The 16,719-nt window shown below is 65.7% G+C and overlaps 1 protein-coding gene across 1 annotated transcript in view; it reads right to left on the reverse strand.

Annotated features, from left to right (window-relative positions):
* The window catches only part of TESC (tescalcin), a 44,666-nt gene that overhangs the window by 13,579 nt on the left and 14,368 nt on the right, over positions 1 to 16,719 (reverse strand). The window contains exon 5 of the mRNA XM_055147092.1: positions 12,210 to 12,471. Coding sequence (XP_055003067.1) covers positions 12,210 to 12,471 — 262 coding nt within the window. The remainder of the gene's footprint in view (positions 1 to 12,209; positions 12,472 to 16,719) is intronic.

Consider the following 16,719-nt stretch of genomic DNA (forward strand, 5'->3'; position numbering starts at 1 on the left):
TCCTCGTAAAGGGTTTCCAGCTAGGTGCTTTCAAATCACATGTGCACATGTGTACACATGCACACACGCAACACATATGCATACATGTATACTCATGCATATGCATACATGCATGCATACACACGCATACGGGCCCACACATGCACGCTCTCATGAGCCTGCCCCCAGCCCCTGTCTTGCCCCGCTGAAGACGGGATTAGCAAGACAGACTCCAACCTCTGGTCCCCAATCCCCGTGGGCTGAGAGCTCAGCCCAGCCCCTGCACTGGCACCTCTAGACCCCCCCCGTGGACCACTCCAGGCCCCTCTGAGGCCCCGCCCAGGAGCTCCTGTTCCAGCTCTGCTGTTCGGGAGCCACTGTGAGGTCACAGGGACGGGGCAGGCTGCAGGTCCACAGCCTCCCCCTTGTTTTCTCGGTCTCAGATTTCCCACCTGAAGGACAGGCACCCCCTCCTCCAGCGGGGCCTGGGGCCTTGTCACAACTGGGCGGCCACCCGCCACGACGTCTGCCGTGCCCTCAGCACTGGTGCGCATGCCAGGGCTGGAATGTGCGGGGACACACCCACTGCCCACAACTCCGTGTCAACAGCCATTTGTTAAGCCAGGGATCACGCCAGGCCCTCACACGGCCCTGAGCAGCACCCGGCCACACCCCGGCCCCCAGGGCTCCGGTTCCTGTCCTCTCTGGGGCCAGCCTGGCCGCGCGGAGGGCGGGGTCACTCCTGCTCTGAGCGGCCAGCCGGGGGCCGGGGCCCTTCCCTGGGTGCTCAGGGGCCCTCTGCACACAAAGCATGCGCTGCCTCTGACACGCACCGTCTCCGTTCTACATCGACGATAGGACCAAACAGTATTCTAGACTGGCGGGGTTTAAAATGTCACCAGAGGGACTGGAGCGATAGCACAGCGGGGAGGCCTTGCATGCAGCCGACCCGGGTTCGAATCCCAGCATCCCATATGGTCCCCTGAGCACCACCAGGAGTAATTCCTGAGTGCATGAGCCAGGAGTAACCCCTGTGCATTGCCAGGTGTGACCCAAAAAGCAAAATAAATAAATAATAAAACGTCGCCAGAGTCAGTTCCCTGGGGGCCAGGGAGTACAGTGGGTAGGATGTCCGCCACGCCCACCCGACCCGCCTCGTCTTCTGGCACCACACAGGGCCCCTGGAGCACGGGGCCACTCCTGAGCAGAGAACCAGGACTAAAGACAAACAAGCAAGCAAACACCCGAGCATGCTCAGTCCTAACTACCCGGCGCATCCCCTAGACAGAAAGCTCCAGGCCTGGAAACCGCAGCGCGCGCCCGGGCAGAGACTGTGGCCGGGGAGGGCGCGGGGGTGGCCCAGGTGCTCGCCTGGCATGTCCCAGACCAGGTGTGGCCCCGGGACACGGGGCCTTGGTGGCCCCGGCTGGACAGGGTTAAGTGACCGTTAGCCCCCACACTGGAAGGCTGAGAGTCGATGAAGTAGCCCTTGACCTCCGGAGCACTGCTGGGGCGGGACCCTGGTTAGAGAGAGAGAGAGAGAGAGAAAGAGAGAGAGAGAGCGAGCGTGAGTGGGTGTGGGTGACTGTGTGGCTGTGTGACTGCGTGAGTGTGTGTGACTGTGAAGTGTGTGTAATTGTGAGATGTGTGTGACCGTGTGAGTGTGACTCTGTGTGTCAAGTGTGTGTGACTGTGTGTGTGAAATGTGTGTGACTGTGAGATGTGTATAACCGAGTGTGATTTTGTGAGTGTGTGACAAATATGTGTGTATGACTGTGAGTGTGTGTGAAGTGTGATTGTGGAGTGTGTGTGTGTGACAGGGAGTGTGAGATGTGTGACTGAGTGTGTGAATGTGAAGTGTGAGTGTATGCGGGTGTGTATGAGTGTGTGTGTGTATGTGAGTGTGTGTGTGAGAATGAGTGTGTGACTGTGTGAGTGACTGTGTGAGTGTGAGCATGTGTGACTGTGAGTGTGAGTGTGTGTGAGACTGTGTATATGTGAATGTGACTGTGTGTGTGACTGTGAGTGTGAGTGACTGTGTGAGTGTGTGCATGTGTGACTGTGAGTGTGTGAGTGTGTGTGAGACTGTCTGTGCGTGTGACTCTGTATGTGTGTGTGTGAGAATGAGTGTGACTGTGTGAGTGTGAGTGACTGTGTGAGTGTGAGCATGTGTGACTGTGACTGTGAGTGTGTGTGAGACTGTGTATATGTGAATGTGTGACTGTGTGTGTGACTGTGAGTGTGAGTGACTGTGTAAGTGTGTGCATGTGTGAATGTGAATGTGTGTGGGAGACTGTGCATGTGACTGTGTGTGTGTATGTGTGCGTGTGAGCGTGTGTGTGGTGCCAGGACTAACCCAGGCCCTGCATGTGAGCCGTGTGATGAGCTGCCCCACCCCCTGTGTCTGTGCATTATCTGGAACCCGGGGAAGTGCTCCCGGCGTCCCTGACCCGGGCACCCAACAGGCTCGGGAGCGCCTGGACCGGGAGCTGGCCTGGGGGCGCCTGCGTGCGCGGGGACGAGGAGGGCCTGTTTGCAAGGGGGCGACCCCCCCCCACTGAGGCCGGCGGGAGGAGCTGGAGGCCCACGCTGAGGCCTTGCTGGCGATGACGAAAGCTTCAACACCGGATGCTGTGGCGGGGGACGAGCCACAGCTCGGGGACACCAGACTGTTCCCGTCCCCGTTCCCCTTCGCACACACAGCCTGGCCGGCCCCTCGAGCAGCCCCGGGGGGCAGACCCCCAAGTGCCCACCCTGGCGGGGGCAGGGGAAACCCCGACCCTGGCCTCGGTGTGGGGGTGGCTCGCTGGTAACAGACGCGTGGGGCCCTCTCGGGACGTGACCCCGCGGAGGACAGCCTGACCGAGTGGCAGGACGCCACCATAAAAGGGAAGGAGCCGGGCCGGGCCACGGGGCACCCGCCGGGTGCTGCTGACAGAAGCCAGGCACGGAGACTGTCTGCGGCAGCCGTCAGAGCTGTGTGGGCAGAGCGGGGGCCGGGGGGGGGGTGCCTGCGGGCGGGCAGGCCTGGGGTCTCCCCAGGGTCCTGGCCTCACCCCTCCACCTGGGGGGCCGGCATGCACCCCTGCTTAGCTCGGCCAGGGGCCACCAGGGAGGCAGAGTCACGTAGACCTCAGAGACAAGGACGGGGCTCACGAAGGAGGTGGGGGGGCGGGAGGAAACGGGGGCAGGGGGACAGAGAAACAGGCCTCGGATGCCCCCAAGGTCCCCTGAGGAAGCCAGCCCACCCCCTCACCCCCCCACCCTGGCCAGCAACCATAGCTGTTTCCCGGAGCCTGAGTCTGACCGCAGGGGTGCAGGGGCACTGTCTGCTCCCCCCAGAGCCCGGGGGTGGGTGCCTCGATGGGCCCCCCCGGTGCCTCCGTGACCCTGTCCTTCTTGAGGAGCAGCTGGGACGGAGGGGGCAGGAGTGAGCGGAATAGGGAAGTGCACGGAAGGGCCTGGACTTCCCCCAGGGAGTGGGCAGGGGCGGGGCTGGGGGGTGCCCCCTCTCTCCAGACACCCCCCCTCGGCCCCCAAACCCTCCTGCAGACCAGGATCCAGCCCGACAGCGGCCCGAGTTCCCAGGCACTGAGGAAAGCCCCCCGGGGCAGAAAGCAGCTGCTTGGGACGCCCCGTGTCCCACGTAGGACACCCACGGCACTGGGCCCCGGGGGCTGCTCCCCTGCCCCCTCCCCGGCCGCTCTCTGCCCCTCTCCGAGCACTGTCTGAACCCTCTTCTCCCTCCACGGGTGTTCCCTGGGTTGGCAGAGCTGGTGCAGGCTGAACCCCGCCGTGCCACCTCCGGGTATAGAATCGACAAGGGCCCTCACCCCACGGGGACCTGCCAGCTCACACTGTCCGGCCCGAGGCTGCTGCCCTGCCTGGACAGACCCACACACACTCCGGGCAGACACCAGCAACCACTGAAGTCCCCCGACACCCCCCGGGCAGATGGGTGCCGGCTGCCGAGGGCTGTGGGCGGGCAGGGGCCGAAGCCATAGGGCGGCGGGGAGGGCGCTGGCCTGGCACAGGGCGGGCCTGGCTTCAGCCTGTCACTCCGTCCTGGCCCCGGGCACGGCCAGGAGTGACCCCTCGGTGCAGAGCCAGGAGGGAGCCCTGAGCACCCCCAGGCGTGCCCCCCAAAAAGACTCATGGCTGCGGGGCTTAGGGCTTCTTTAGGGGTGAGGGGGCACCGGAGCGGGCAGCACCCAGCCAGCCGCCCACCTTCCAAGTGGGTCACCCCCAAACGCTCACACCCCCGTGAATGTTCTCAGTGTCACTGCACCGTCTGCCGTGGGCATGCTTTTAAAGGCGCCGAGTGGGTGGGTGGGGGTCACACCTGGCTCTGCTCAAGGTCCCGTATGTGGTGCCGGGGATCGAACCCAGGTCCTCCGCGTGCAAGGCAAGCACCCTCCCCGCCGTGCTGTCACTCGGGCCCCTGGACTGTCCGTCTCAACATGCTTCCGCCCTTGGCACCAGGTGAACGCCGCCCTCGCTGGAAAGGAAGTCCCGCCTACCCGCCCACCGGGCACGGCCCGGCCCCGGGCATGAGGAGACGGGGCGCTGTGTTGCGTGGGCCCAGGATGTCCCCGGAGCTGCAAGGATCCCGGGGTACCTCCGGCTCCCCAGCTGGCTTCGGGATGATGTGAAAGGAGCGGCGTCTCGGGGCCGCCTGGGGCTGCAGCCAAAGCAATGACTAATCCTGCAGGGGGGGCGGGCATCCGCCCTCACGGCCGCCTCCTGCCCATCTCCGGCCTGTCCTGGGGAGGCGGGCCCACCACGCGCAGGGCGCAGACCCCTCGGGCGGCCTGGGTTCTGAAGCACGTCCCTGGTGCCCCTGCGTGCGCCGGGCTCCGGGGAGGAGGTGCCCCGCCCTGCTCTAGCTCCCCGGGCACCACGCTGGATTGACGGCTGGCGCTTCGCCTACACCTTCCCACCCCCTCCTCGCAGACAGCAGCGACCCGGGCCCGCGTGGGCGGTGCCGAGGGCTTCCTGGGCCAGGCCGGGACCTGGCTGGGCTCTCGGCACGCACCGCTTTCCCGGGGCTGTTCTGGGCACAGGCGGAGCCCGCCAGCTCGCCGCACTGGGGGGGGGGGAGCCGGGAACGGACTTTTGGGAAAATATCCTCCTCCCACGGGCAAGATGACAGGCTGGAAAGCTGCCGGGGGGCGGCGGGGGGTGGCGAGCTCTCAAGGCACAAGTGTTTGCTTGTCTCCTGGCAGCCCCGGCTGCTGCCAGCACCCCCCCCCCCCCGCCCTTCACAGCCGTCACAGAACTGCCACGTGCCGGCATTCACTCGGGAAGTGCCTCGCACGTGTCGTCTGACTTCGTGCCCACCCCGGTGTCTCCCTTAGAGGGGGGATCTAAAGGGACCCTCTGCCGTGCCAGGGATGGAACCGGGGTCAGCTGAGGGCGAGGCGAACGCCTTCCCCCCTGCCCGCGCCCACCCTGACGAGGGTCCTCACGCCCAGGCCAGGGAGGGAACAGGAGGTGGTAGGCGCTGGCCGGCCGGGGTGTGACGGGGCTCTGAGTGGCCATCTTCCGGGCTGACCACGCCGAGGGGCAGCGGCAGGGGCCCGGGGGGCTGGCGGCTTACACAGTGCGAGATGACAGCCGTGCCCATCTCCGTGCCGTGCGGGGCTGTGAATCAGGAGCGCGGAGGAGAGTGGGCGGGCGGCAGCGCGGGGGACGGATCCAGAGCTCCCGGGTTCAGATCCAGATTTAGGCTGAGGCCGGTGAGCAGAGCCGGGTACAGGGGAGGGGCGGGGCGGGGAGGGTGGGGGGAGGGGGAAAGGGTGCCTCCCGAGAGCTGGGGCAAAGCAGAAACTTCTGGGTCCCGCAGCACCCGGGACGCCAATCCTGAGGAAGCCCAGGGCGTGGCTGGGATGCCCAGGTACAGGGCAGGGGCGCGGGCCCCTGCCTGCCACCCAGGGGTGCCAACGCCTGGCGTGTCAGCTGTACAGGGTCTCCTCCGGTTGCGCACCCTGGGCCAGAGGCAGGGCGCAGGCTCTGCGGGCAGGACCTGCGGGTCCGAGCCCTGGGCGCTGCCAAGCTCCCCGCCATGCCACACCCCACCCCGGCAGGAGCAGCACCTCGGGGCGTGGCCCCCAAAGGAAATTAAAGTACATAAAACACCGGAACGTGAAAAACAGCTTCTCTGACGTGAGCTGGCCGGGACCGACGAGGACGCGGAGTGGGCAGGCGCGGGCGGGAGGGTCAGCGTCCAGCAGGCCCCACAGGCGGGCGTGGAGCCCGGGGCGGGCGGGGGGGTGGGTGGGGGTGGGGTGGTGCACCCCGCCCCGAAACCGGTGCCCTCTCGCCTCCGGGGGGCCGTGCCCAGACGGAAGACCCACTTCTGACAGCTGGCTCGGCCCCAGAGGTCACCCCGCAGGACCACAAAGGGCCTTTTGTCCCCGCGCCGAGGGCGGCTGTGGCCACCTCCAGCGGAAATCACGGGCGCGACCTTCTGGCTTCATGAATTAGTAACGAGGCGGGGCCCCCGCGCCCGCGGTGCCCGCGGTGCCCGCTGCTGCTCGGCTCACCTTGCCGGCGCCCCGCGCTCTCCGGCGTGACAGACGCAGGCAGGGGCAGCGCTGAGCCCCCTCGGCCGAGGGTCCCTGTGACCCGGCCAGAGGGCACGGCGGAGAGGGGATTAGCGTCCACCCAGACAGGACCCTGCGGGGGCGGGCGGCAGCAGGAGGGAAGGGCCAGGCGGCTCGCCGAGCACTGGCCTCGGAGAGAGCAGAAGTTCTCCTGCTTCTGATGTGAAGCGCCCCCCCCCCCCGCCGTGAGACCCCCTGGGGCCAGCCCCAACCCACGGCTCCCTCCCAGCCACGCCCACGCCCCCCTCACTGCCCGCCCACCTCGGAGTGTGCCTCCTGCTCCCGCCCTGTAGCCCATGATTCCAGACCTTTCTATCCTACCAGCAGTGGGGCCCAAGCCAGCAAGCCAGTGCGCGGGGCCCCTTCTCCCCAGCGACGGGGAATAGAACCTCATGTGCCCGGGTCAGCCTTGCAGACGCCAGGGGCCACGGGTCCTGTGGCACGTGGGAGAGGGGTCGCCGCCCCCCCCCCTGCACCCCAGGGGCCCCTTCAAGGCCTGGTTTGAACTCGAGTTCCACACGCGGCATCAAAGTGACCGCATAGGTGAGGTGACCGAGACGCAAGTTTCCCCCCCTGGGTGGCACGAAGCGATCACTGGGGCCTCAGAAGTGGGTGCCCGGCACACACGGGGACCCCGGAGGGGCCACAGACCACCCGCCCAGCCACCACTGCGGCACCCGCAGCCACTGGACGTGACCCAGCTTCCAGCAGGCCGAGCAGTTCACGAGCCCCCAGCCCCTCAGAAGCTTCCAGAACCAGCCCCACCCGAAGCCTCCTGGAGGGGGGGGCTCTGAGTGCCCCCAGCTGCCCAGGCGGGAAGGTGCCGGGGCCCAGGATACACCTTCCCCCTCTGCGCGAGAGTCTGCTGTTTCCATGTGTGGGTCGACACACGATGGGTCTCTCTGCCTTCCTCCTCACAGACCTGAGGAGACTCCACACACACACACACACACACACACACACACACACACACACACACACAGATGTACACTCATACAGATACACTCAAATATATACTCTCACATACACACAGATATACACTCACAGATACAGATATACACACACTCACACACAGAGACACACTCAGAGGGACACACACAGACACAGATGTACACATACTCACACACACACTCAATAGACACAGACATACACACATACAATCAACTCACACATAGACACATATACACATATACACTCACACAGAGACAGGTATACACACTCACACACTCACAGTGACACATGCGGACACACACACAGAAACACTCAGACAGAGACACACAGACACACACAGAGACACACAGATACACACACACGGAGATACACATTCAGAGAGACACAGATACAGATATACACACATACACTCACACACAGACACACTCACAGAGACACTCACACAGACATTCACACACAAATATATACTCATAGACACACTCACACTCCCAAATGCAGACACACACAGATACACAGAGACACAGACACACTCACAGACACATATTTACACAGATCTATACACCCACACACACACTCACACACAGATACACACTCATACATACTTTTGCACATGCACTTATACACTCAGATACACACTCACAGACCAGTCATACTCACAGACACACACAGATATATGCTCACACTCAGACACACACACTCAGAGACACTCAAACACAGAGACACACACAGAAAGTTCTGCAGCAGAAAAGATGGGGCAGGGGTGGAAGGGAGGAGAGTAGACGGGACCCCAGGTCTCCCCCAGCTCTGCAGAAGGGGGACCCCAGGCCTCGCCCGGCTCTGAGAAGGGAGCAGGCCCAGCCGTGATGCGGCTGACAGACGGCCCAGCCCGGAGAGTGGCGGGCCAGCCCCCCGGGAACTGAGTGGCCCCCAGCCCACTGGAGCCCCAGTACTGAGGCTGAGAGGGGCCAACTCCACCTCCCAGGAGCCGGGGACCGGAGCCCCGGTGCCCTCTACCCAGGACAGGAGGTGCCCAGAGCCCATGGGGAGCCCTGAGGAAGGCCGCGGGGTTCTGGCGGAGGCCGGCCGGGCCCCGGGAACAGCAGCTCTTCCCCTAGCGAGGTCTGAACCCGCAATCTGGAGCTTGTTTTTCCTCCTCCTTCCTTCTGGCAGCTTCTCGAGTGCCTGCACCCCCCGGGGGAGTGATCCGGAGCCTGAGGAGAAGCTGCGTCCACCCTCCCAGAATCCCGCGCGGGGACTTCCTCCCCCGCCCTGGCCAGGAAGCGTAGAGGGCACCTCGGGGTGCCTGTGTGTGTGTGTGGGGGGGGTGCTGGCTCCCTTCCCGCCCGGAGGGGAACAGGCCCACGCAGACTGTCCCGCTGCCAGAAACTGGCCGGGGGGGGGGGGGGGGCTGAGACCTGGTCTCCGTGCCAGGGCGGGGGCGAGGTCAGCCTGGCCCGGGCGGGGGTGGGCTGAAGCCACCTGGCATGGTCAGCCTCGCTCTGCCAGGGGGCGACCGGGCCCCTGGACGGCAGGATTGGGGCACACCCTGTCTGCAGGACGGAGGGCCGGGAGGGTCCGGGTTCGAGGGGGCCGTGGGGAGGGAGGACAGGGGCCACTGCTGGACAGGGAGCAGCCAGGGGCACCCCCGAAGGACAGAGACGGTGCCGGGGGGCTGGGCCAGGGTGGGGTACCCGCACCCCTACACGCAGACTGAGGGGAGAGAGGGCTCCCTGCGGCGGGCAGTGCCCCGGAGAAGCCAAGACCGAGGGCACCCCCTCACCCTGGTGTGGCTGAGACGAGAAAGCAGGGCCCCCCGAGACCCCCGACTCTCCATCTCAGGACCACGGGGGACAGACAGACAGACACAGACACACACACACACACACACACACACACTGCCTCTGATGTGTGAGGAAATCTTGGGTTCAATTCTCAGTGCATGCGCTCACACACATACACACACACACATACACACGGTCTCTGATGTGTGAAGAAGTCTTGGGTTCAAGTCTCAGTGCATGCTCTCCCTCTCCCTCTCCCTCTCCCTCTCTCTCTCTCTCTCTCTCTCTCTCTCTCTCTCTCTCTCTCTCTCTCTCTCTCACACACACACACACACACACACACACACACCCTCTACCTCTCTCCCCAGAGCCCACTTGCACTTATTCTAAACACCTGAGGCCCTGAGGCTTATTACTCGCAGAATTCTCCCCCGAACTAGAAAGGGAGAACAGCTACCCTCATGTTTAGTGTGGGGAGACTGAGGCACACTGGGCCTCAGTGATTTGTCCGAGGTGATGCCCATGGCAAGGGGCCCTAAGTCAGACTCCCACCTTCACCACGTGGACCATCAGCTTCCTGTTGTCCTCCACTTCCACCTGCCCCAGGTCCTTTGCACATGCTTTCCTCTCCCACCCACCCACCTACCCACCAGGCTCACCCATCTTCCTGAAGCCGGCTGTCCCAGCCCGACCTCTCCAGAGACGCCCTCCTGGTCCACCCTTAAGAAATATCTCCAAGGCCCTCCGAGGAGCTCACAGGAGCTCAAAACATTTGCACATGCCTGAGGCCACGTGGTCCGTCCCCAGAGTCCCACGCGCACTGACGATGTCCCGGCAGCTCTGTGAACACTGGCACTGCCAGTGAACTCTGGCTGCACCCCAGCCAGGCTCAGGCTCGTGTGAGCCCCTCAAAAAGGGGTGCAACACCCCCACTGCCCGCCCCCCGCCCCCCAGCAACACAGCTCAAAAGTATGTGTGAGCACCAGGGCCAGGAAGTGCGCCCCCTGGTGAGTACCTATGTGAACACAACTCAAGAAGCACAAACTTCAGGAGGGCTGGGGAACTCCCTCCCCTCCCCCAACTGTGCTGTTAGAGAATCCTGACAAGGGGCTGGAGCGACAGTACGGCGAGGTGGCATAGCATCTGCCCTGCACACGACCACCCTAGGTTCAGTTCCCAGCTCCACATATGGTCCCCGGAAGCACGGGTGACCCCTGAGCACAGAGCCAGGGGAAAGCCCGGAGCACTGCCAGTGTGTGGCCCCAACCCAAAATAACAATAACAATAACAATAATAATGATGATGATGACTAGGAGGGGAGACCGAGACAATAAGAGTAAGCCACCAGCCCCTTCCGTTCTAGCTCAGGGGCTAGAGCTCCTCGGTCCTCCCGAGTGGGCTGACATCACCCGTGAAAGACCGACAGCGAGGGCCCCCTTGCATGCGGCCCACCCAGGCTCAGTCCCGGGCACCCCATTTGGTCCCCCGAGCCCCACCGGGAGTGACCCCTGAGCTCCACTGGGTGTGGCCCCCATCGGGAGGGTGAGAGAGAGCGCCAGCGCTCCACCAAGTATTCATGGTTCTGGTTCTGGTTCCTCGATGCTCCCGCAGTCCTTGAGGCAGATACAGCGATGACAGACACCGCCTCGCCTCCCCCCCACCCTCCAGTACCTCCCCCCACGCTCTCCCGGGCTCAGACCGCCCTGGCTTCCTGAAGCTAGAAAGATAAACACACCCAAGAACACGCGTGCCCTTATTAAGGGCTGGCTATCACTTCCTCGCCATTCTCCTGGACAGCCGCCTGTGGGTTTGGGAGACCAGGAGGGGTCCTGGGCGCGCCCCTCTCTCCCTGGGGGGAGGATCTGCACTCGCTTCCAAGCCGGCTTCAGAGCCAGCTTCTTCCTAGAAGGAGCAGCAGCTCCTATTTCTCCAGCAGCTCAGAGAGGGAAAGTGACCAGCCCAAGGTCACACAGGCGGGCAGCGCTGCGGGCAGCTTCCCATCCAAACCAGGTCCAGAACCAGAGCCAGTTGGCCACCCCCTACTCCCCGGCCTCCGCAGTCCACACCCCCACCCCCGCCCCCACCCCTCACCCCCCCTCATTCTGCAGGCCAACCCCCGCCCGGCCCCAGGTCAGGGCTCAGGGTCAAGTTCCCGTTGAGGTTGGCCTCGGGCCCGCGCGGCGCCTCACTTCCCTGCGCTCGGGGCGCGCCTGGCCGCGGGGCGCGCGGGCTCTGCGGGGAAGGTCGCGGGGCCCCGGCGCGGCGCCTGGACGCGGCCGGGGGCTGCCCTCGGCCCCGAGAGGCTCAGGGCGCGGGTGGCCGGCGCCCGGATCCCGCCGACTTCGAAACTTCGCGCCCCTACAGTGCTCGGGGCGCCGCGTCCAGGCGCGGCCGCTCGGGGTGCGGGACGCGCGCGCGCTCGGGGTCTGCGCTCGGGCCGGCCCGGGGCGCGCGTCCCGCCCGGGAGCGCAGCGGGGCCCGGTCCCCCGCCCCACCCCCGGGCTCTGCAGTGGCCAGCGGGGCGCGGGGCGTGGGGTCCGGCGCGCGGGATGCGGGGCGCAGGGTCTAGGACGTGGGGCGCGAGGTGTAGAACGCAGGGCGCGGGGCGTGGGGTCCGGGGCGCAGAGCGCGGGGTCCGGGGCGCGGGGTGCAGGGTGCGGGGTGCAGGACGCGGGATCCGGGTCGCGGGGCGCGGGGCGAGGGGTCCGGGACGCGGGATTCGGGGTCCGGGACGCGGGACGCGGGGCGCGGGGTGTCCCGTCCGGTCCGGTCCGGTCCGGTCCGCGCGCTCTCAGTCCGCGCAGCGCGGGGCGCCCGAGCGCGGCGAGGACCCATTCTCGGGAGCGGGACACTGAGGCGGCGGCCAAGGTCACGGCGGCCCCCGGATACTCACAGCCCGTCTTGCCCACGAGCTCCCGCACCTCCTCGGATGCCGAGTGGGCAGCGCCCATGGTGCCCGCGCCGGCCGCCGGGGGCGCGGGGCAGGCCCGGGGCGCGCGTCGCTCGCAGGCCCCGGGCTGGCGTCGGTTGCGCAGTGGCCGGTCCCGCCCCGGGTCCGAACGGGTCGGGGCGCGCGGGGACCGGTCGGAGCCGCGGGTTCCGCGTGGGGCGCGAGCGCGGCCTCTTAAAGCTGCAGCGGGCGGCGCCGCGCGGTCCTAGCGCGCGCCGGCTTCGCGTACCGCGGGGGCGAGGGGGTGGGGTGCGGTGGGGTGGGGGGTGCGCCCCGCCCCAGGCCGGCGGGGAACCCGGGGGTGGGGGATGTGGGGAGCGCTGCAGGGGGAGCCCCCGAGCCCACCGCCCGGTGCCCCTGGCCCCGCGGCTGGGGCCGTGCCCGTCGCGCCTCCCCCCGCCCCCTTCTGCACCAGGGAAGCCGAGGCAGGTGCGAGTGAGTTTAGGGTGCGGGAAGGTTCGGTCTCCGCCCTCCCCCGTTCCGGAGGGACAGAAACTCCCCTGGGACACGGGACAGCGAGCATTTATTGGCCGCGGAGCAAAGCTAACACGGGAATAATAATCCTGGCCGAGCCCCGCCAGGTGCGCAGCGAGCCCAGACCGCGGAGGCCGCCGCCCCGCCTCCGGGCACCCCACAAGGTGCCTGCACCCGCCCGGGGCCGGCCCCAGGTGGGAGCTGCAGGGCTGCAGCCCGGGGACAGGGCTCCTCAGGCAGGGGGTCCTGGCCGCGCAGTCCACGGGCTCGGGGGATAGCAGGGGTGGGGGGTGGCGCGGTTCGCAAACTTCAGGATCCCGAGCTCCGCCCGCCTGACTCAGACAATTTGTGGGTGAGATTGCAACGTGGGTGGCCCCTCTGCTACTCGTCCTCCTCCTCGGGAGAGGGCGGGGGTTCAGTCCTGGGCCGCTGGGGCTGCCCGGGGCAGTGGGTGAGCGCCTGGGTGCCGCTGAGGGGCCTCTGCTTTCCAGGATCGGAAGGGTGGACGCCAGGCTCCCGACAGGCGGGGCTCCAAGGCGGAGTCCAGGGCCCGGTCACTCTGTCATCACACACGGTGCGGGCAGCGTCCATCTGCTCCCAGGCCAGAGCTTGGCGACCCTCATCAGCAGCTTCTCAGAGCACTGGAGAGGGGGAGAGGGGGTGCCCATCCCTGCAGGCCCCAGGCCCCAGGGGAAGGGGGGTGTCCAGAATGACCTCCGACGGGTGCCCACAATGGCACCCCCCCCCCCCCCCCCCGGCAGCCAGCAGAGGCAGCACCTGCAACCGGAGACCTGCGGGGGCGGGGTGGGGGTGGGCCACGTGGGCATGGGGGCTGGGGGGCACTCCGGGCTGAGGAAACCAGCCTGCTGGCCAGGATGAACTTAGGGTCAGGAAGGTGGGTCCTAGACTGACTTTTGAGAAGGTGGGGGGGATCAGCAGAGCCCCCAGGGCACCCCCACCTCTGGGGGCAAACGTTAGATTCTGGCTTAAAGTGACAGTGCCGGGGGTGTTGGAAGGGAGTTAAGGATTGAGTGACAGGGCTTTGTGCAGGGGAATTCAAACGGTGTTCTTCCAGCTGCTCCCCTGCACCCCGGGGCGGGATGGGGGGCATAGTTGCTCCCAGACCTAGAGAGGTAGGGGAGGGGTGAGGGGGGCAGTGGTCTGGACAGAGCTGGCCTGTACCACCATCACCTTCACTCAGGCCCCTGTGACCTCTGCTGCCCCGTCCCACCTCCCTGCACCCCCAGAAGCATCCCATCAGCTCGGCAGGGTCTTGGGTGGGCGGGGCCAGCCCGGCTCCAGCTCTCTGGGTGGGTGGGGATGCTGGGGGGAGCCGATCCCCACTTGCAGGTGGGGGCGGCGCTGGGCAGACCATGGTCAGCAAGCTGGCCTGGACTCCCTCCCGCGGGGATCTGGAAGGTTCCGCACAACCCCCCCCCCCCCCCGGCACTGTTACCCCTGAACTGGAATCTGTGATGACAGAAGCCCCGGGACACCCCAAGACAAACACCAGGGTGGCCAGAGTGTGTGGGGAGGGGGGCTGCCCTGCCCCCTAGGGCTGGGCTCTGTCCCCTCAGTGGCAGTGAGGCGGGCACTGGGCAGCCTGTCCACTCACAAACCTCCGGGGTCTCGGGACCGTCATGCAATGCCACCCAGGCTTGGGGCTCTCGGCGGAGGGGGGTAGCCCTGGAGAGGGGCACCCCCAGCCTCCCCCCGCCCCCCAGTGAGTGAGGTGAGCTCCCCCCTCCAAGGGGGAAGCACTGAGTCACCAGTTGCCTGGTAACTGTCTCTTCCCAGAGGAGTTGGTTACCAGCCGGGAGGAGAGGGAGCGGGTGGGGGGGGGAGCTGGCCCCCAGAGGGTGAGGCGCCCGCCCTGGACAGGAGTGGCTGAGACTTCGCCCCCCGCTGCCTCAGTTTCCCCCGTCTGCCTGTGAGGGCTCCGGGCAGATGCGTACAGAGAGCACTTTGCTGTCTTAAAGGGGTCACCCCCGCTGGGTGGGGTGGGGTGCCAGACAGCCGAGGATCCAATTCAGGGCCTCCCGCCCACTCAGCACGTCTCTGTCTCTGCCACTTGAGTCGTCTCCGCTGGCTTCAGGGGCTCTTCACAGCAACGCCCAGACAGCGCGTGCTCACGGGCAGGGCGCAGGGGCCAGGGCGGGCGTGGCCAGCCTGATTGGACTCAACGGCCGCTGAGATCCGGGCCACAAACACGCTCGGCCAGGGAGAGAGAGCATTGTGGGGAAGGGCTCCTGCCTCGCACAGAGCTGACTTGGGTTCCATCCCCGGCGTCCCATAGGGTCCCCCGAGCACCGCCGGGAGTCACCCCTGCGCGCAGAGCCAGGAGGAACCCCCGAGCATGGCCGGGTGTGGCCCCAAAATAGAAACAAGAAAAGCAAACAAATACTCCACGGAGGCCAGCAGTGCCTGTGCTCCGCGCCTTCCAGAACGGGCAGCCGGCGGCATGGAAGCTTCTAGAAGCCCAGGGTGTCCAGCCTTCCTACGTGCTGTGCCAGACCGCAGTGATCTTCGAGATAAGGACAGCGGGCAACAGGCTTGCAAAACCCTGACCGTCAGAATGCATCTTGCGAGCTGCGTGCAGGGCAGCTGGGCAGACGCTGATGCCCAGCGCTGGGGACAGTCCAGGGCTGGCATCCCGAGCGGCCACAGAGTCCCAGCCCCTGTCTCTCTGCAGGGTCCCCGAGTGTGAAAGGGAAGGTCATGGCTGATGGCACCAGCAACTGACCGGAGCGGGGGGCGGGGGGCACGTTCCCCATTTTACGCACGGGAAATCCAAGGCGATCTCGAGGGGTCTAAACTAGGGAGGGACGTAAGGGCTGTCCACTCTCCTTCCTGTCCCTCTCAGCACCGAGTGTGGGCAGCGCTTCCCCGGGGGGCTTGCCCTGCGCTGGGAGCAGGAGAGACTTTCCTCCAAGAAATTCGCGGGGATTCCAAATGCCCCCCTCTACTGGTCACCCCGAAACCACTTCCACACGGGTGAAATGCCTTCACGGAGGGACCCCGAGGGTGGCCACACCCCAGCTTTGGCTCGGACGCTACAGTTTTCCTTTAAGGAAAACGTTTTCCTTAAACGCAGCCCCTGCGGGCCTGGTGTGTCTCCGCTTTCGGCTGAGACACCTGAGAAGGGCCTGGTCCCTCGGGGGCAGAGACCAGCTCACCTTGCACCGCTGGCCCTTAGGTGGGTCCTGGGTGCCCCCGAGCTCACCTTCCTGCCTAAGGGGCATCTCGGGGGCGTGCAGAGGGGGCGCTGTCCTCGCCCAGCCTCATCCCTTCCTCGGGGCGCTCTGACCCCCGCTTTGCGTCCCGCCATTCCCAGGGAGACAGACCCTGTGCGCAGATCCAGGGGAAAGCCTGGTGCACTTGGCCGCAGACCGAGATAATTAATAATAATAATAGTAATAAATAATGATAGGGGCTGGAGCGATAGCACAGCGGGTAGGGCATTTGCCTTGCATGCGGCCGACCCGGGTTCGATCCCCAGCATCCCATAGGGTCCCCTGAGCACTGCCAGGAGTAATTCCTGAATGCAGAGCCAGGAGAAACCCCTGTGCATTGCCAGGTGAGATCCAAAAAGCAAAAAAATAATAGTAATAATCAATAATAATAATGATAATTATTATTATTAAGAGGGGAGACCCAAGGCGCACGCAGCCCTGCCCGTGAGGTCACTTTAGTCTTGGGGCGTGGGAGACCAGCTCTCCCGGCTTCTGTTTGACTCCTGAGGGTTCGCAAGTTGTCCCTGGGTTGGCAAACTGTCCTCTTGCTTCTCTGAACGGAGGGTCCTGGGGCGCGTCTGACTTCCCCAGCTCCTCCAGCTTCCAGCAACGGGCCACTCCCCCCCCCCCGCTCCGCCGCCCCCATCCACAAGCCCCCGAGCCGGGGGGCCTCCCGGCCCGAGCACAGAGCGCGGGTTTCTCTCCAGCCCGGCCGCCTAAAAATAGAAGGGGGCTCGTTGGGAACG

This window comes from Sorex araneus, chromosome 9 (assembly GCF_027595985.1).
Source record: "Sorex araneus isolate mSorAra2 chromosome 9, mSorAra2.pri, whole genome shotgun sequence".
In the NCBI taxonomy this organism is placed as follows: Eukaryota; Metazoa; Chordata; class Mammalia; order Eulipotyphla; family Soricidae; genus Sorex; species Sorex araneus.